At 44.9% G+C, this 19,645-nt stretch overlaps 1 protein-coding gene across 7 annotated transcripts in view; it reads right to left on the bottom strand.

The window, feature by feature from the left end:
- Positions 1-19,645, bottom strand: part of FOXP1 (forkhead box P1) — a gene marked incomplete at its 5' end in the record, with an annotated part of 227,711 nt that overhangs the window by 21,445 nt on the left and 186,621 nt on the right. For all 7 annotated transcript variants that reach the window (XM_079713295.1, XM_079713294.1, XM_079713297.1 and 4 more), the window contains one exon: positions 6,850-6,933. In XM_079713295.1, coding sequence (XP_079569421.1) covers positions 6,850-6,933 — 84 coding nt within the window. The remainder of the gene's footprint in view (positions 1-6,849; positions 6,934-19,645) is intronic.

The following is a 19,645-nucleotide window of genomic DNA, read 5'->3' as shown; positions in this document are numbered from 1 at the left end:
AAGTGTAAATCAACACCAAGCCAGAAGACAGCAGAGAGGATTTTTTTTTTTTTTTTTTAACCAGGCTTGACAAATGACACCGTGATTCACACCCACTGCTGGGCTGTCTCTAATAAGCCACAGAGGAAGTAGCCAATCTCAGCTAATTACCAGATAAAAATGTATTGTAAGGACTCTAATTAGGAGACGCGGATGGAGGTGATCTAATGATTAAATGCTGCATTCGACTGACCCCACCATCAATGTGCAGTGGTGCAAGATGTCACTGGAATATTTTGTAGAAACAGTAATTTTATTTCGAGGAGTGGAGGCAGTAATATTTGTAATGATGGCTATGAGGTAAACTAATTAAAAGACAGTTCCTAGAGGAAGAGGGTGGCTGAGAGCAGCTGTGGCCATTCCAGAACCAAGTGCCAAGTCTCCACAGAGGAACTGCAGTCAAGTGGAAAATTTCTGCCTGACCTCTGCCCCTGCTATTAATTTGCAGGAAAACTAATGACACATATACATATTCCCACAGAATTGTTCTAATTGCTAATTTGCCAAAGGAGCCCCGATTCCAAATTAAACACGACTGTAGCCCGCGAGGGGAGAAAGAACAAAAAGTGGTAAACTCCAAACACAGGGTGCTTCGCCTCGCGAAATCATCTGAAGGCTGAACCAACAAGTTAATGAAATGTCAACCTTGTCAACGGCGATCGAAGTTTCTTAACTTTTAAACTCGGGCTGGATGATCACATGCTGGTCTCGAGGAGAAACCATCTTTGGGGAGGAAGGTCACGGGGGAGTGATAAGATGCAGCAGGGGGAAGGTTTCAAGACAGGCTCTGCGTTCAAACCAGACCTGCTCTTTTCATTGAGGTCTCTCTCTGAAAAAACTGGACCCCTACACCCCCCACCACACACACACACACACACACATTAATTACAGACTTAGAACAGCAGAGCAAACCGGGAACGGTGAGGGGTGTGCGGCAATCCTGCAAGATTCACCTGAACTGTAAACTATTAAAACTTAATAATATAATCATCAATTAGGAATGAAAGCATGTGTGCTTCGTGTTTCTGACTGTAGCTCAGGTTGGAAGAGAGATTTTTTTTCTTCCGGGGCCTGGAGCAGGAAGGGATGGGGACTCTGGGAGGGTTTCTTTTCCTATTTTTCAGATTGTGTTCATTTTCTATTTAAAAAGAAGTTGCTATGTTTAGAAAAGTTAGTAACTCTGATATTTTCTACATGGCAAGTTTCCATCATGTGATGATTTCGGCAAAGATAATCTCTTTGAAACGCCGGCCAAAAGCTTAAATTCTTATGTCACTTAAGATTGCCGTAGGGCTTTATTATTTTTTTTTTAGTTTCTATGCACTCTCAACCGTCGGCTTTTCTCCCAGGTCAGTTCCAGGGGGGACTATCCTAGAAATCTTACCCATCCAAACAACTGGAACCAGATCAGCTGCCCGGTACTCTGCCGAGCCCCTTTTCGAAAGATTTATCTTTCGTTTTTAAACAGTAACCTCCTCTCTCTCTTGTAAAGACGGTGAGTCACTCCCATTTTTTAAAAAATCAACAAACGGCTGAGGTAAACCCCAGACAGAAACAGACTTGTAAGGATTCCCATAAGGACTCATCTGTATTTTTTTGTGTGTGTGCTTTTGCCTTGCTTCAGAACAGATGCTGAGAACAAAAGGCAAACCTAAAACCCAGACACCGAGGGACCCAGCCGCTTAGTATGGACTTTGGGGCTCACTCGTTTTTCTGCTGTTGGTTCGACTGGCCTGAGCAGGTGAATTCTAGACACGAATCCCTCGCGTTCAGAGGTGGCCTTTTCTGAGGCTGGAGGGACGGGAAAGATGTCACCAGACCGTGGCAGGGGGTCGGGGGGTGGCCTTGGGGAGAGCTCTCTCTGCCTGGTCCTGCTACTGCCTTAGATCTGGGCCCTGGCGCAGGGCAGTGACCGAGAAGGTGGTCGTCAGGATGAACCTCAGGGTGGGGGACTTCACGAGAAACAGTATATAAACACCCCTTGTGTGTGTGTGGTGCTTGCGAATCTCTCTTTAATGACGGCATCAAATTATTTCCCCAACTCAACAGCCAGGCTGCAGTCAGCAGCCCACAAAATCAGCCACTTCGTTAAGAGTTAAAAGACCCCCCTTTTGCGGAGCGGGGGGCACGGGGGGAGGGAACACACGGATGGACACACACACACTCTCTCTCTCTCTCTGTTTTTATTAGTAGCTAAAAACTATTTCCAAACAGTCCTAATTGCTACAGTTGGAGGAAACGAGAATGCGTGCAAAGGAAAATCTAATACTGCCTTTCGCTTCAAATAGCCAAGTTCCTGTGTTTTATAACATTTCCACAAAGGAGATAGTACCTACACTGTAATTACTTGCCCACCAAATCTGAAGGGATGTGGTTTCTCCAGCGTTGGGAGCTGTTCTCCGGTGGGTAGGAATACCCTAAAGCAAAGCCTACCTCTTACGTTCTCAGGATTATAGAATATGACTTAGGGTATTTTCCTGACCTTATGATAGTGAAAAAGCCTTTTTCAAAAATCCTTAACAACTTAATAAAGTATTAGTGCAGACATGCTTCTTGGTGGTGGTGGTTATTATTTTATCCTCTGAGTGAGGCCTCCCTCCAAGGACAAGCATTCACCCCCAAGCAATCCATTTTGGTGTTTAGCTTGAGAACACTAACTGGTACCGAGTCTGGAACAAAAGAATATCATTCTCATTAAGACAGTTTACGATCACCTGATTTTTCGCTTGTGCTTCTCTGAACACGGAAAAGAGACGAATCTTTTAAATCGCCAACATACAATACACGGGGCCATTCTGTACGTATGTCAAGCCCGCCTTTGCCCACTGTATGTCCCCCATTGCTAGAATGTACAGCTCTGTTCTGGTAAACTTTTCCAAGCAGGGGCCAGCCTTAATAAAATTAAAAGCTTCTAAGTAAAGTTATGACAAACGAAAGCTTATTTCAGCCGCTGTTGGCCATTCCTTTCTTCCCTCCACTCTGATCTTCTTCACACACTTTCCCAGTTCCCTTCCTCAGAGACACACGGACACACGCACCTAACTCTTAACCCGAGAAAAGAGTCACGAAGCTCGCTTCTTTCCACTTCTTCCTATTCACCTTTCACGTTTCACCTTAGATGTCACTTGTCCCAGAAGTCTTTCCTCAACCCCACCTAGACGTCTAGGGCAGAGGTCCACACACTCACTCACCCAGAGCACAGCTCATGCAGGGAGAGCCTGGGAGTGTGTCTTTGGTAGTTGGTCCCACGAGACCCCAAACACCTCGATGGCAGGGATGGTTCTGTCTGGTTTTACTACCCTATGTTTTCCTGTCGCACGTCCAATAAATATTCGTTGACGCAATAATTCGATTTTAAATTCAGGAATTCTCTTCACAAAAACAGCGTGCACTGCAGTTTGAGTCCTGGGTATAATTACGAAAGGAAAGGTTTTTATCGGTTTAAAAGATTTCCAAGCAAGCAGGCGGAGATGTTATCGGAGGCACGTGTGGAACAGGACCACCGTAAACCCCTATTCAGTTCCTCTACACGCTTTCCAGGGAGAGTCACGCTCAGACCCACGCCTAAAAACTAGGGATTCTCCCGAGATGAGCATAGCCTCTGATTAGCCAAATGGGAACATGAGTTCCACAACAGCATCCAGCGAACACGTCTACGGGCTGCTGTCAGAACAATCCAAGAAGGTTTTGGCAGTGAAATGGGAACTGGCTGGATGACTGGACACAGCAAATGACACTTACCACCCAAATGGCATTTAGTGAAAAGCAACGTTTACAGCAAAGCATTCTATCACTTAGTGACTAAGGATTTTAAAATAAACACCGAGTTCCTTTTTAAACAGAAATGGAAAAAAGAAAAAAAAAAAAAAAAAACACTTCACAAACTTCCTGGCAAGACTCTAACATGAGAGTCCCCAGCTAAGGTTAGATTTGCATCCCAGGGACTGCTTCCTTCAAATCAGAGCGTCTAGAACGATACGCATCTGAACATACACTGAGCGTTCTATTATTTCAGGTGGAATAAATCAATTATAGGCAAAAGGGAGTCTTTTGCACCTTAGAACTGATCATCAGATAACTCTATCCCTAAAGTTGAAAGCATCGAGGGTTTGCTCTATGTCCACCCCTCCCCTTTTTTTGGGCAAAGAAGTAAAAATGTATGCAAAACACTACACGTCTACCTTTTATAATTAATTTCCCAATGCCTCACCTATACATATTTTAATAATTCCCGATTTATAAGATGGTATCTATAATAAAATTTTCTATTTTCCAATGAATGAAAAGAAGGCAGGTTCTCTCTGGCAACAGAGCGTCACACAATATCTGCTTGTCAGGCACCAATTTTTACTTCTTACACGTAAGTTAAAGGATAAGGAATTTATAATGCTGCCTGTGAAGGGAACCACTTTTCATACACAAATGTGATCTTTTTTTTTTTTTTCCAAAGGGTAATACAACAGTCCATTTACATAAACTAATCCAAACAATCTATGTATTTGACAATGGCAAACCTCACACAGACGGCCTATTGTTGGTTTACATCTTGGAGTTCTTTATATTGGCTTGTAGCACTGCTCTAACTGTCAAAGGTTTGACTTGGACTCTAAATAAATGGTTATAGAAGTGCTGTGCAGCGATATTGGACTTCTTTGCAAAAGAAAACCTGCTGCGTATGAATTCAAAAGCTATTAATTTTTCAGTCAAAAATATTCGTGCCTATTTCTTTTAATAAAGAAATACTGTGCTGAGCTACTAAGAGATAATGTTGACTAGTGGTAGAGAATTTTCAATAGAGCAGTTAAAAATAAATTTAGTAGGAGGTCCCCTTCGAAGTTATAATTTTCTAGCATGTAAAACATTTTTTTTTAAATACTAATCAAGACAAACCTTCCTGCCCTGTGCATTTCCCCCAGGACTGCTTTTTCCTGTTTACTGGCTGCCTAACACGGGTCCTCATGGAGATTCCCAAGGGTCCCTTTTGTGGCCTATGGAGGCCTATGTATATGGCGCTCCCTGCCGGCATCCAGCCCCGTCGCTCGCTGAGTGCCCCGTGGGGTTTTGCAATTCCTTTTCTGCTTTTATCCCTCCTCCTCCCAAGGAGCCTCATGATCCCAAATGAGTATATTCCTAGAGTGCGGAGTCCAAACATTATTCTAGTTCTCATATTGAATATCTAACCTCATATCACTTGTTTTTAATCCACGGAGGGAGGAGGGGATAATCTCATTCTCTCCCTTGTTGCTAGGTTTAGAGATGCAAACCCTTCAACCTTGGGAAAACCATTTCCCTAACCAACGACAACCATCTGAAGACTTCCGGAGAGTTTCAAGTCCCCTATACCCGCTGGAGAACTCAGTGGAGTCGTGCCAGGATCTTACCAATTTGCTTAGCTGGGTTCATAGTATTCCCAGGACCCTCCTTAAAAGAAGGGGTTGACAGGAATACCACCGAGAGCACAGCTGACTACTGACTCCGCGATGCTGAATGGCCTCCCCCTGCCCCCTTTCTCTTGGGTGGCCTACACATTGGGTCCTACAGCCGTTTACTGTGAAACACATGGAAACCAAGGGCTCTCCCCTAGTAAAAATGGATGTGCAAAGTGTTTAATGATTTTATGTCCTATATCTCAGTAATGTGTTCTGTTTCAGACATTAATTTTGTCTGCCAACTGCATCTTGGCAGGCTACCATATTTGCTGGGTTAATAGTCTGATTCCGCTTTATTTCTATCACCATAAATCATACATGTATGGGTGTATGTTTGCTTTACTTATAGGAAAAAATCAGTCAAAACAGATAAACCAATACTTTGCCATTACGCCGCATCACTGCATATTGATTAAAATTGCTGGTACTAACTATAGATTGTCAACGCTCAATTAATTTTCACACAGTGACTCCAAGCAAAATCAAATAAAGGCAGTGTACCCTTAAATTTTACAAATCTTAAAAATCAAGAAGCAAAGCACTCTCCCCATTGTGAATAATCAGTTGAAGCTACTAGATTTTGAGAACTGTAAGTATACAAGAAACACAACTGGGAAAGCGCTCAACTTGCAACAAGTCATGAGGCTCAAGACAGGATTTGGGGTTCAGCTACCACCCTTCCACTTAGATATTAACCGTCTGTGCTTGGTGACGCTCTTGAAAGTCAAATAAAAGGGAACAATGCAAGAAGTAAGAGACTCCTAAAAGTGAAATGTAATTTCAGGGCACCATGTTTGGTCTCCTCGCCGCGAAGGAGTTATTTTCGCTTCAAACTCTTCAGTAACCGTTAGATGTTCTCCGTAATTATAGCCTCTGACTATTCCGACAGTGTGTTTCCTCTTTCTTTCCTTTCTTGCAGTTAGACTGGACTGGACTATCCCTCACTCCTTTCCTCACACCCACTGCCTCTTGGCTAAACCATGCTGACATGCCTTTTACCTCTGCTTTCCTGGTCTGGCTGTCTTCTCTCTGTGTTGCCACCATTGAGAAATCAGAAAGATTGCTTTCTGTTCTGTTTTGCTTTTTCCCTTCTAGTGAGCTCTCGTAATGTGTTTTAGTACCTTGGTGTAGCATCAATCATCTGTCCCAAAGAAGAGCTGATGGTGGGGCCTCGTGGCGAACGACTGTGCCTGAATCATCCCATATCTATCTCCCTAAATGCCCAGCACGCTGCCCTCTTCATAAAAGGTAATCAGAACCAGACGGAGCTTAAGTCTTTCACTACTCAGAGCTGCCAGACTAGGTGATCCTCCATCCTTGGGGTAGGGAAGCAGAGAAGAAATACTGTAGGGTTCCCCACGGGGGTCATTTCAGTACTTACGGGCTGAGGGGCAGTTTTGGGTTCCGTAGACTTCACGTGCAGGTGGGTCATCATGGCTTGCAGGCGCTCTTTGTCTTTTGCAAGCTGGTAGGGAGAAGATGCTTTGTTATTTCTTTGAATGCAGATGCATTACTCCTTTAACATCCCAAATGATACACATTCCAAATGACACTATGGCCCCCTGGCGCATGACAAAATGTGCATCACTGCTTAATCATTTTGAAATCTATATGACCACTGCCAAACTCCGAGTAACTAGAGGTGTTAGTGTGCGATTTCTCCACACAAGATGCATAAGCTTTTAACTGGGAAGTCCTAGACCTGCTGGCACCAAGGAGTCCCATGTAACACAGACAGCTATGAGACAAAACCGTGAATCACGCCTATTAACCAACCTGATTCATGAGGAAGCCAAAGGAAAATAAGCTAGGGAGCTAAAAACTCGTAAATTCATCCATTGGGGTTGTGGAGAAACTCCTAGACACACAGATACACTTATGCAAAATTAACTCCATCTTTCTTCACAGGTAGGCACAGGTGAAGACAGTACTGGCCAGCAACTTTGGCAAGGCAGGCAGAGAGCTACAAGGGCGGATGAGCCCCCATTTGCAAGTGAATGCAGAATAAGCTTACTCATTCACGGACTCAGTATGTGAGTACCTACTATGTGCTAGTCTCATCGTACCAAAACTTCAAGTCTCCTTATTCTATCAAACATTATCTTCTGAAGGCACATGAGTTTCTAATTGGATGTATGTAGTAGGCACTCAGATACTACTTATTACATGCTGCCTTCTTTATGCTTGCCTTGGACTCTTTCATACACAGTGGTATCTTTGATAGTTCAAGATCGTTGAGCATAGGGGACATATGATAATTATGTCTGTAAAAGAAGTGGGAAATGTATCCCCCAAAGGTACAGATATAGTTAAGAGAACAGCTGTAGAATTTGGGGGAAATGTAGAAGAGATTAATATGAGAGAGAGAGAGAGAGAGAGAGAGAGAGAGAGAGAGAGGGAGGGAGGGAGAGAGAGAAAGAGGGAGGGAGGGAGGGAGGGAGGGGAGGAAGAGATGGAAAAAAAATCTTAATTCAGTACTTTTATAGACTATTTGTCCAAAATAATGCCTTAAAATTGGAGAGAGGGGCTTCCCTGGTGGCGCAGTGGTTGCGAGTCCGCCTGCCGATGCAGGGAACGCGGGTTCGTGCCGCGGTCTGGGAAGATCCCACATGCCGCGGAGCGGCTGGGCCCGTGAGCCATGGCCGCTGAGCCTGCGCGTCCGGAGCCTGTGCTCCGCAACGGGAGAGGCCACAGCAGTGAGAAGCCCGCGTACCGCAAAAAACAAAAACAAAACAAAATTGGAGAGAGACGCATTCCATCAATGTCACGTAATTAACATTAAATCTTTTAAATAACAATTAATTTTTTAAGTCTAAAATTATCTGCCCCCCGCCCCCATCAAGTAAGACTCACATTTTTAAAGCAAAGTGTGTTTTAAGGGAGGGGTATGTTTCAGGAATTGGGGCAAGGCAGAGAAAAGGGAAAGGGTACAAACACAAGAAAGAAAAAGCTTTCGGCTTATCCTAGCTGGATGACTCAGTCTCAAGCCATATCACATTTGATTTTTTTTTCCTTTTTATTCCCTTGTGGTTCAGGGAGGAATAAATTAAGAAGAAAGAAAGAAAGAAAGAAAGAAAAAAAAAGCCTTCCAGTGTTAGCATTTATCTTCCAACAAACAGGAAATGAAAATGATACCGTATTAGGAGCCACTTTATGTTATTCACCCTCTGTTCTTTAGTCAGTTATTGAACAGCCAAACTAAAAGATGCTCTGAACACATAATGCTAAAGGAATTTAGTTTTCCAAAGTGGCTCAGTTAGAACAATTAAAATGTTAGCAATGGCATTTTTCCAGTTATTTGTTTTTTTATGTAAGTGTCCTAAGTTTTTCGACGTTACAACTAAAACATTCTTTGATTAAGAAAAATGTTTTGTTTTAAAATTACTGTGGAGCAGAAGGAATGGAGGCATATATGTCGTTCTTTTTAAAAACAAGAAGTGGGCTTCCCTGGTGGCGCAGTGGTTGAGGGTCTGCCTGCCAATGCGGGGGACATGGGTTCGTGCCCCGGTCCGGGAAGATCCTACATGCCGCGGAGCGGCTGGGCCCGTGAGCCATGGCCGCTGAGCCTGCACGTCCGGAGCCTGTGCTCCGCAACGGGAGAGGCCACAACAGTGAGAGGCCCACGTAGCGCAAAAAAAAGAAAAAGAAAAAAACCCCCCAAAAACAAGAAGTAGTCTGTTGTACTGAACGTTACAAATTAAAGGGTGGGAGGTGATATTTACTGAAGAGTCTGATGAATATTAGTGACTTAATTTGGGGGTAAACACTGTTGATGGAGCAATTACAAAGACCAAGTAGAAGGAAATCCAAATTCCCAGCACCAAAAGAAACCATCACCTCTCTCTTCCTTCCAAATGTCTACGAGGCTGACCTTTTACTGATCAAAGGTGGTAATACCACGTGGCAAACACATACCTAGAATCTGTATACCCAGCCACCTCCATAACCCTGGTGGTTTACTGCCATAGGGAATCTTTTCTTATTTTTCCATGTGAATATTACTTAGAATTCATCGTCCATTTTGAGAATTACCCAGGTTCCTTATCTTGCCTCAACCTCAAGTCTACCATCCTAGTTCTGCTTTACTATAGAAAGATGGGCAAGGTTACAGGAAGAGGCAAAAATCCAAGCTTTTGTTGCTGTTTATGAGTGTAAACTAGCATGTCCTGTATATTCTTGGAAGGGTTTTGGATTTTTATCCTCAATAACAGCTCTAACTCTACCACAAACTGTTTTAGCAACTGAAGGAAAAAATCCGCCAAACTCACCTTTTGGGTTTTTTTAATGCAAAATGGCTAAAAATTCACACCTAGTGAAACCACCTCCTCTGTCTCAAGTGCCTGTCCTGCATTTACAATACTCACTGGTGCTTCGAAAAGCCTGCAGATTCTTTAGGGCTTTGTATGTCATCATTCCATGAGCTCACCATCCCCCCGTCAATTTTCATGGCATCCCTTCATTATTATAATATGGGAATACAAACATTTAATATTAGCAAATATATTCCAGCATTCCCTCTACTGAATCCCATGACAAGCAAAGAAAAGGAAGATGGGAAATTCAGTCCGAAGGTCAACTAAAAATTCAGCTGACAAATTTACCCATCTTTTTATGTTGTGATATCAAGAGAGAATTACCCTCTCAAAGCTTTCCCGGTGGGTACAGGAGTACCGCCTAGCATAAAAGGAATGACAACAGGACACACATTAAGGGGAGCTGCTTGTGCAGTGTTTGTTTACATTAGCACGCTTGTGCACCCATTCTGAAGCATGACAGCAGAGTCAAAAATGGGCTAAAAAGGACGTGGACCCAACAAGCACACTTCGATGGATTTGAATCCGGGCTCTGCAACTCTGAGCACATTATGTAACCTTTTCAAGTATTTTGTTTCTCCTTCTAAATATGGAATAATAATCTCTGAACTTTCAAGAGTTGTTTTGAGGATTAAATAAATTCTTGCACATAACAAGCTTAGCATAGAGCCTAGCGCTTCGAGAATGCTCAAAAAAACCTAATTCCTTCTCTCTCCCCCCCCTTTTTTTTTTTTTAAATAGGAAAGTTAAATCAGTCAAGTCTATCTAGACTTCTACTGGCTGAGGAATCTGGATCAACATAACAGGGGTTCGATGGAGTTTGCAGCTGGGCTAACTGGGGAGAGAATTTTGATGGTTTAAAGAAGGGAACCAGAAGCGCAGGAAAGATAAGCCCATTTCTCATGGATTTATTTCCTTGCTTCTCACTGTATCTGTCCCTCATCCTAGGCAAATGCTTTTTCTCCCCTCGGCTGATATAGGTCATCCCCTTTTCTGTTACCCATGGCCTCAAGTTAGGTTTTAGATAGTCCACACTGGGCAAGACCGTAACGGGGGTCTCGCTCCAGACTTGCTGATAACTGCCGAAGGCTAGGGGCCCCGTGCACCACCTTCAAAGATAAAAACTAAGAGAGATCACGTTCATTCTTTTAGCAGAGAAAAGGGAACCTGGTTTGGGGTTCACTGAACACAATCATTTTCTACCCTGTCAGGAGGACTAATCATTTTAAGCCCAATTTGGCGGTTCTCACTTGTGAGGAAAGAAGTCTTGAAATAAGCGAAGGGTTTGGGATGTGGGAAAAAATGCTGGAATTACTGAGGATGGAGGGAAGAAGGGGCCAGGCCCCTCATTCGATCTCACAGAAGCCCAGACGGCTGTGGCTAGGTCAAGTCTTCTGGTCCTCGTGTCGTGTTTTACAGCGGGGGAAACTGAGGCTCACGGGGAGAACTTAACCCGAGGTCGTGGAGCTGGGAAGGCGCAACGCTAAGGCTAGAATCCCGGTGACAGGATGCTTGGTCTGACCTTCCTACACCGCTGTGATCCCAGACGTCACCTGGGACACTGCCCGGGAGCCCAGATCTCTGCCCCTCTCCCTGCCTCCATGCTGCCCTCCGTAGGCAGAACCTCGGGCAGTGGGGGCAGGGTGGAATGTGCAGTGCTACCCAGGTTATGAGGCAGCGAGTCCGGATTAGTCCAGTGATGATCCCCAGATTCACGGGAATCTGACCTAACCTTGCTGAGCCCAGTCCTCCAGGGGACAGACAACGGAAGAGGTGCTTCTAAGAAAGACCCCAAGGGTCCAAGTCTAACGAGGTACGTTGGGGAGACACCACTCTCTTCCGTGGACTGAACGTGCCTTACGGGGGGCGGTCTAGATTCCCTCAGCAGGTTTGCATACAGTGACGGTCCCAACAGAACTGACGGAGGAAGAATGGATCTTGTCACCTGGGGTCTCTTAAGGGCGTACGATCCAAAGGAGAAAAACAAGCCAAAAAAAAAAAAAAAAAAAAAAGAAAAAAAAAGCGGCAACTGGAAGGAGGAGAAATGAAATTCTTCTAACCAAACTGAGTATTTACCAAATAGCTATTTTCCAGCCACTCTCTCTAACAGTGGTCATTCGCAGGCCTTCACAGCTCGGTCTTGAAGGCCAACTCCAGCTCTCAGGGGGTAGGCAACCTACGGCTCATTTCACCCCAATCGAAGAATTTCCCGACTTTTATTGTATTCTGTCACCATCTTAACATTCCTCACATGTTATTATTAAAGACTCTCTTGACATTTCAAGCAGACGCACACTGATACTCTGTCATAGTCTAGGAATTCTAATGCTCCTGGAGTAAAGCAGGATTTTAGACTATGAAAAAGCGGCGTCTTGGTTTTCCAAGGGGGGATGTGGAAGTGAGACACGCAGAGACCCTGCGTCTCTTGGCCCCTGGCACGGAGCAGTGGCAACATGAAGCTGTGATGCTATTAGGACTTCTCTTTCCCCAGCACCTCTGAGCTTATTCAGAGAGTCACGAGGCTCTAGGAGGCCACCGCTGTGAGGAACTGTCCTGAGAACTGCTCTGAATGGGGTTAGTTAGAAAGGTCCAAAGGGGGACCCGTGACAGATAATATATTTGCGAAAGTCCGGAAAGCTGAGGTGATTACAAACAGCCCCGCTGATGGTAGAGGCATCACAGGTGAAGTCCCCAGAGTCACTGATCTGTGTTAGGCTTACTGTCTCCCTCTGCTTTGAGCAACGTGTGCACTTTTCTTTCTGCTGACATTTTCTTAGAGCTTACAGTTCCTGGGGTAGATGGATTTGGAAAACTTCAGAATGAGCCCAGTGTCGCTGAGCTCCAGCCCTGGCCCCGCTGCCACGGACTGCTGGGGAGAAAGCTCCTCGAGCCAGAGGACAGCGTGGCCTCACCAGCCAAGTTTCAAAACCCTCAGCCTGTAAGGCCTGGGTGTGTGCAGAGAACCTCGTGGGGTGTAGCAGAGCAAAACTTGCCACCCCAAAACGTCTCAGACACTTTGACCTTCCCCCCAACTGCCTAAAAGAATTCAGAGGGCCTGTCGGAACAGAGCCACCACCAGCAGGATCTGCAAAGAATATGGGCTAGGAGGTAGGGGGTGGGAAGCTCGGCAGGGCCCAGAGATCAGAGTCCACTCTGTGTCCCACTGTTTCTGCGTGGTCCCACAAACATTTATTTACCAAACATTTACTTCTCCATCTCCCTGTGAGGTGCCTTCCTCTCCTCTGAAGGCCCAAACCCCTACCCCCAACACCCTCTTTTGTCTTTAGCTGAAGATGGTATTTATGGTGAGGGTTCTGGCCATTTTGGTAAGTGACTCCGTTTTCCTGGGTCACTCCCGTGTATACACGTTGCTACACTTTCGTTTGATTTTCTCCTGTTACTCTGTCTTCATGTCAACTGAACTCTGAGACCAGCCAGAAGAACCCAGACGGGGAGAGGAAAATGTGTTCCTGCCCAGCAGGGCCATGATGACCCCTGTGTAAAAAGCCATACAGCAGCACTGAGCAAGCAAAGGAAGATGGGTTACAGAGGCTGGGCTACAATCCTAGGGCCTGCCCGTCATTTGCCATTAGCTTTGGACAAGTTAATCAGATCTTCTATACCTCAGTTCCCTCTTTTGGAAGCTGGGAGGGCACCAGTTACTCCTCTGACTCTCAGAGGACCGTCACTGTTAAGATCACCATCCGTTGCGTAACACCTTCTCAAAGAGCCAGAAGAAATACTATATTAAACATGCTCATGTTCATCATGTATGAGACACATACTGATGTCCAAAGGTGAGATTCGCCCTTTGAAACGTGACTCTTGGGATGGAGGAAGTAGGGTAGAATCTACTCACAGAGGGGTTGTGAGGATTCAGTGAAATTAAGGGTAAATGCACTAGGACAGTGCCCTGGCAATACAGTAGGAGCTCGATAAATATCCTTTCAAATGGTTGCCGAGCTCCTTTATGAAACAGTTACAAGCAGAATGTGGGCAATCCACAGATCTCTTCTACAGCGGATGGATCCCAGTGGATTGTGAGGGTAACCAACTCATCCCAGTTTGCCCAGGACTCTCCTGGTTCGGAAACTGAAAATCCCAAGTCCCAGGAATCCCTGAGTCCCTGGTAAGCGAACTGCAATGGCTGGTCACCATCCCATCCTGTTGAACAGAGAGATGAATTTTTAAAAGAACACAATATTCTTCCACTTTCCTTCTCCCTCTCCTACAACCTAGGCATATTCTCAGGAGGCTCCTTTGGCCTGGAATGTCCTCGCCAGGAGCTCTTTTCCCTGACACCTCCACATTACAGGAAGGAAGAAGCTGCCTTACTTATCTATATCCAGGGCTTGGAATACACTAGGTGCTTGATGAACAGCGACTGAATGGAATCAAATGACTCATGAATAGAAGGTCTGCACCCCTCCACCCACACTCCCTGCCCGGGGCCAGGCAGTTCGTCCCCATGGGTTGGGTGGCTTCTTTTCCCCTTGGCTGCTTTCAGTATTCATTTTAAAGGGTCTCGAGGCTGAGGGCACGTTGTGGGGAGGCTGTCCTGAGCCGTGCCCCCCGACACATGCTGCACCCTGGACATAATACGCAGGCCCAACCCCCCAGGCTCCTCTCTTCTTTCCTTCAGAGTCCATCTTCATACACCAAAGAGGCTGAGCTAAGCACTGAGCGAGGTCACACGGTCACACAACAGATTAAAAAGAATAAACACGGCCAGAAAACTGTATCTATACCACGAACGTCTCAGCTTTCCAAGACAGGCAAGTCCATCAGAAGACTGTTTTCGCTTGTTGTCTGTTAGACTGGATGCTTTTCCCTTTTTCCAAAATGGAATTCTGACCCAGCCACCAGCATACCTTATCCCCAGCTCGATGGCTGAGCATCTCCCTTTGGAGTGAGCCCACATAACTGGATGAATATGCGTTTAAATCTGGGGGACAGTAGGTGCTCAACTCTCACGGAAGCTTCAGGTGCTTCCTTACAAGGCTGGCCATGGCACTGGGGGGATGGGGGGCGACCCTGACTCTCAATACGTCCCCACTCCCTGTGTCTCTGCCCCTCCGTCCTGTGGGGAGGGAGCCTTATACTCACGACCCATGTAAGGGCGTGCACGCCGACGGCGGGGATTTCCCCTCCACTTCTAACTCATTTCCATGACTGCCTATCATCCAGAAGACACTTGTCAACAGAGAACATCTAACAGGTGAAATCTTAGAATCCATCCCCTGACCTCAAAAAGGACATTCCCTGTCCTCGACCCAAACGATTTCTATGGTGTCCGTCTGTCTTCATGTTAGGTGCCTACGTGCACAGTGTAGAATCTCACATCACTTCTCGGCTTGCTGGTAAGAGTTGGGGTTAATCCCCATCCAGTCCATTGACAGATGTCAAAAAATTACAACTGCCTTTGTAATAATGAAATGCAGTAAGAAACATTCCAAAGGGCTTCAAATGCCCACTAAGATGTCTTTTTGACCACCGTCCCCGCCCCCCACCTGGCCTTCTCTCTCAGTGAGACCAGTAACAGGGTGTAACATGAGAACTGAATTAACCAACCTTTCTCTGTCAACAAGCTCTACATAAGGAGTCCACTGCTAAGAAAACGTGCATTATATATTTTGATACCTTCCAACAAAAATAAAAACAAGAACAGATGCATCTCACTCCCAGTGCTGCATAGATAGGTCTAAGCCAGACTCCATAACCCGTCATCTTGATTTCTGCCTGGTCGCTTGAACTCTGCCATGAGAATCTTAAAGGCTTTTCCTTCCTTTTGGTTCGAGTGCAGTGTTGTACACAGAGCACCATAAAGGGAAACACGGCCAACCACACTATCCTCCAAGGGGAACAATGGTGATTTTTAAAAAATTGCAAAAAATTCTTTAGGGAGGTTTGACTGTCGGTAAGAAACGCAAGGGCCTTCTGTTTGGGGTCAGAGGTGAGGTGTCTGGGGTTTAGATCTGGGGGCTGGCAAGGGACACGGGACAGCACTCCAGCGGCTTTCCCTGGCTTTGGTCACGTCTGGGACTGACTCTGTCCTCCCGAATTCTCCAGTGGAATCCTTTCACAATGATTCTCCAGGGTGGACGTAATGAGCCTCTGTTGATCTCTACTGTAAGATCCAATATGAGCCTACTGGGTTTGTTCTTACAATGGGGGCGCACGTGTGACCTCCCTCCCAGACGTGAACACCAGAGGCCTCAGGACTGCTCTGCAGAGGGAGTGGGGGGTGGTGGTCTCCTCCGACTCTTAACAGTGATCACCCTTTGGGAATACGCTCAGGCCTTGATGGCTCTTTCCTGTAGTGCTAAGTGGCACAGACGGTTTTCACATTCGAGTTAATAAATGGTAATTGTGTAACAGACTTTGAGATACTTGGGAGGTTCAGGTATTTCCTGGACCTGGAAATGCCTTCTTTAAGGGAAACCGAAGTAGCCCTTGGCTCAGTCATATACAGGGCATGCCCCATATATCGGTCTGCTGTTGGGAGAACCGAGAGGTGACCGTGGGTGATGCCAATGGGAAACGAGACAGAAAGGCTGCTGAGACACAAGAACACCCTTTCCACGGAGCCTAGCTGCTGCACGGACCTGGCTTCCCCAATACCTCGGGTTCTCTGGGCACAAGGATTAGTGAAGTCAATTAAAAAGTACACTTCCGGACATGGGTGCATGAAATGGCAAATGGAAATACAAACATCAGAGTAACAGGAAGCCTCAAATGGGTCCGGCTGTGAGTATAACTGTACTTTGCCCCAAACTCTCCCAAACAGACCAGGTCTGCCACCCAAAGAGTCTTCATCTAATCCCTGATAAGGGCATCGGGCACAGAAAACTGCTGACATTTTCTTGTGCATTTCATCTGATCAAATATCTAATGGGTAAAATCTGTTTGGGTTTGGCCCTTATCTAGCATTGAAAGTCTCTTTGGAGCACGCTTCTGATGTTTCAAGAACGCATTAGTGTCAGCGAACGCTACCCAATGAATGAACAGTGCCACTGCAGAGCTATTTATTTATAGTCTTTTTTTTTTTCTAGAGTATAAGAACCAGGCGGGCAGCCCTATCCATTTCATTCACTCTTATACTCCTTAGTGGCCCCAACAAGGCTCTTGCCATGTTACAGGCTCCGGGTCATGTTTGCTAAATGCGTGAGTAGACAAAGGGATGGATGAATGAATATCCCTTGGCCAGCTCTCCACGACCCCCAATATCGGCAAGTATAATAACTGCAGGTGAAGCTGCCCTTGGGGGAACCTGACCAATATGGTGACTAGACTGGTTTTATATACCAAGGCAAAGAAGGATGAAGTAAGAAGGGGCGAGCTGACCTTTAGGGAGCCAGGAACCTAAGGGAACAAGTTGCTAATAATGTGATGCAAATTGTTTTCTTCTGCTCCTCTAGATCAGGAATTGCTTGGGAAACTTCTTCTGCAAGGGCCAGCCAGATAGTAAATATTTTCAGCTTTGCAGACCATAGAGACGCTGTTGGAATTACTCAACTTTTCTGCTGTAGAGCACAAGCAGTCACGGATAATGCGTAAATCAATGGGCATGGCCGTGTTCCAATAAAACCTTACATGTGGATGCTGAACTTCGAGTTTCATATAATTTATTCTTCCTTTGATTCTTACCTCCCCTACCCCAACTATTCAGAGTGTAAAAACCTTTCTCAGCTCATGGGATTCGGCCCAGGGTCTGTAGTTTTCCAAGGCCTGCTCTTGACAAGCACTGTGTCAATGTTGCAGCAACTCTCTCAAGCTTGGAAGAAACTGAACTCTTCAGAATTAGCCCTGCCTTCTTCCATTCAAGCAAACTCGCTGGCAAAAATGTTATAAGGAACATCACTGGTTAACTACCACATAGTAACTTCTGGCCAGGTGATCATCTCTGATTCCAATCAAAAGTTGAAAAGCCTGCCTTGGGTTGGATGTAGGACTGGAGGATGAAGGGAAATCTATGACTACATGAAATCCACAAATAATCCAAGAGTCATCCTATCGGTCTGTACCACTCCCAGGCCACATGCGCCAAAACTCGACATTAAAGCTGCCAGAAGATAACCACCTGACTTACTGATCATCTAACTCCTTTCCTTCTCCCACCCGCTTCCTGTGGAGAGTGAGGAATAGTGAATAACATAGATAGTCAGTTCCTGAGTAGTTAACAGTGGCCCCACACTCAGATTTGCAGTCTGGAACGCCAACCTAGGTGAACCATTACCTCTGGTAAACAATTTATTCTAGCTGATCATTAAAACTTTAATTTTATCAATTAGATACATAAATGCAGGAACTTGGATCACTTTATAAACACCACCACTGAGACACATAAATTCAGGTAGCCATAGCCATGGAGTTTGTTTTGTTCAACCCAATTCTTTAAGGGCTTCCTATGCTTCAACGACCAGTGAACTCTGGGGGTGAGATAAATATACTCCTTCTTTCCTTCCCAATAAACATGCTAAATTTAAACATGTTTCCAAAGACTTATGTAAGAATTTGGGGATTTTACGATGCGCCCTTTGCCTGTATAAATATCCCACTTGTCCTCATAAGTTCATATCTGTAGTCTGAATGGGAAAATATTAACTACTTAAAGAAAATAACTTTTGAGACATTCTGACTAAAAATAAAATATGATTTGTCATATAAGATGATAACTAATTAAAAAAAAAAAGATCCTTTCTATCCTGAAAGTCAAAACAAAAAGTTTAAGTGTGTTTTGGCTGATTTTTCTCTGCAACTATTTGAAGCTGTAAATGACTTAACTCAGTAAAATTCCAAATGTAATTATCTTCTGTACTTAGCCTAGGGCTCTCCATATATCTCGGCATTGCTGTCTTGCATACAAAATAGGCTTTTCGATGGCTGGTAACAATATAATGTGCAACATTGTTTTAATTTCCCCGAGTCGGCTAACCTCTTGCCTACACTGAACCAGCCAGAGGAAGAAGCCACAGTGAGTCATCAAGCACTCAAAAGCATTTTGGAACTCGGCTGCATAAATGGGGTTTGTAGGGTCAGCCTTTTGCAATTGTACATTTTAATAATCTCCATTTCTGACCCAATTTTTACTTTTAGAAACGAATTTTCTATTAATTATACCAAGGAGGGAATTACTGTTAAAATAGGGTGGGGGTTCATCAACAAGTTACATCAGGAAGTAGAACCCACAGTTAAAATGCCCCTCACCCAAGTGTGATCCACAGGAACACTTGCTGGACTTAATTTTCTGTACTCATAAAGTACATTCCTCATGGCCCAGTGAATTTCCAAATACAAGATTCTCTCTCTCTCTCTCTCTCTTTCTCCCCCCACCTATATACACACACACACACGTATCTATATATATCTGATATCCACATGATATATATTATATACACCTAATATGTGTTCATATGTACGTGTGGGGGTAAGTGTACATATTTAAAATTTGTGCAGTGAACTCTCAGTTGTTCTCAGTGATGGAGAGAAAAAGGGGACAATGAAAAATTAGGCATAAATCCACATATAGTTTCCACGTTAACTTTGGAGAACAGCCTTGCCTGTGCGCTGGCTCGCTCAGTCTTGCCCACACACTCATGTGCTCTCTCTCTCTCTCTCTCTCTCTCTCTCTCTCTCTCCATTCATTCACTCCCCATTTCTCTCCCCAGCTTGTCTTCCTAACTTCAGGTTAATATTAGCAACAGAGAGGGCTTAGACCAACAACAGATAACCAGAAAAGTTAAAAGGAGAAGAGAGAAGGGAGGTAAAGCGAGAGACAGAGAGAGATGGAAGAGCTAAAAAGCAGAGGCTGAGGGTTGGCGGCATATACAGGGATGCACAGAACTTTGAAATGTCTGAGCGGCA

This window comes from Hyperoodon ampullatus, assembly GCF_949752795.1.
Source record: "Hyperoodon ampullatus genome assembly, chromosome: 10".
In the NCBI taxonomy this organism is placed as follows: domain Eukaryota; kingdom Metazoa; phylum Chordata; class Mammalia; order Artiodactyla; family Ziphiidae; genus Hyperoodon; species Hyperoodon ampullatus.
This window is presented reverse-complemented; position numbering and strand designations above follow the sequence as displayed.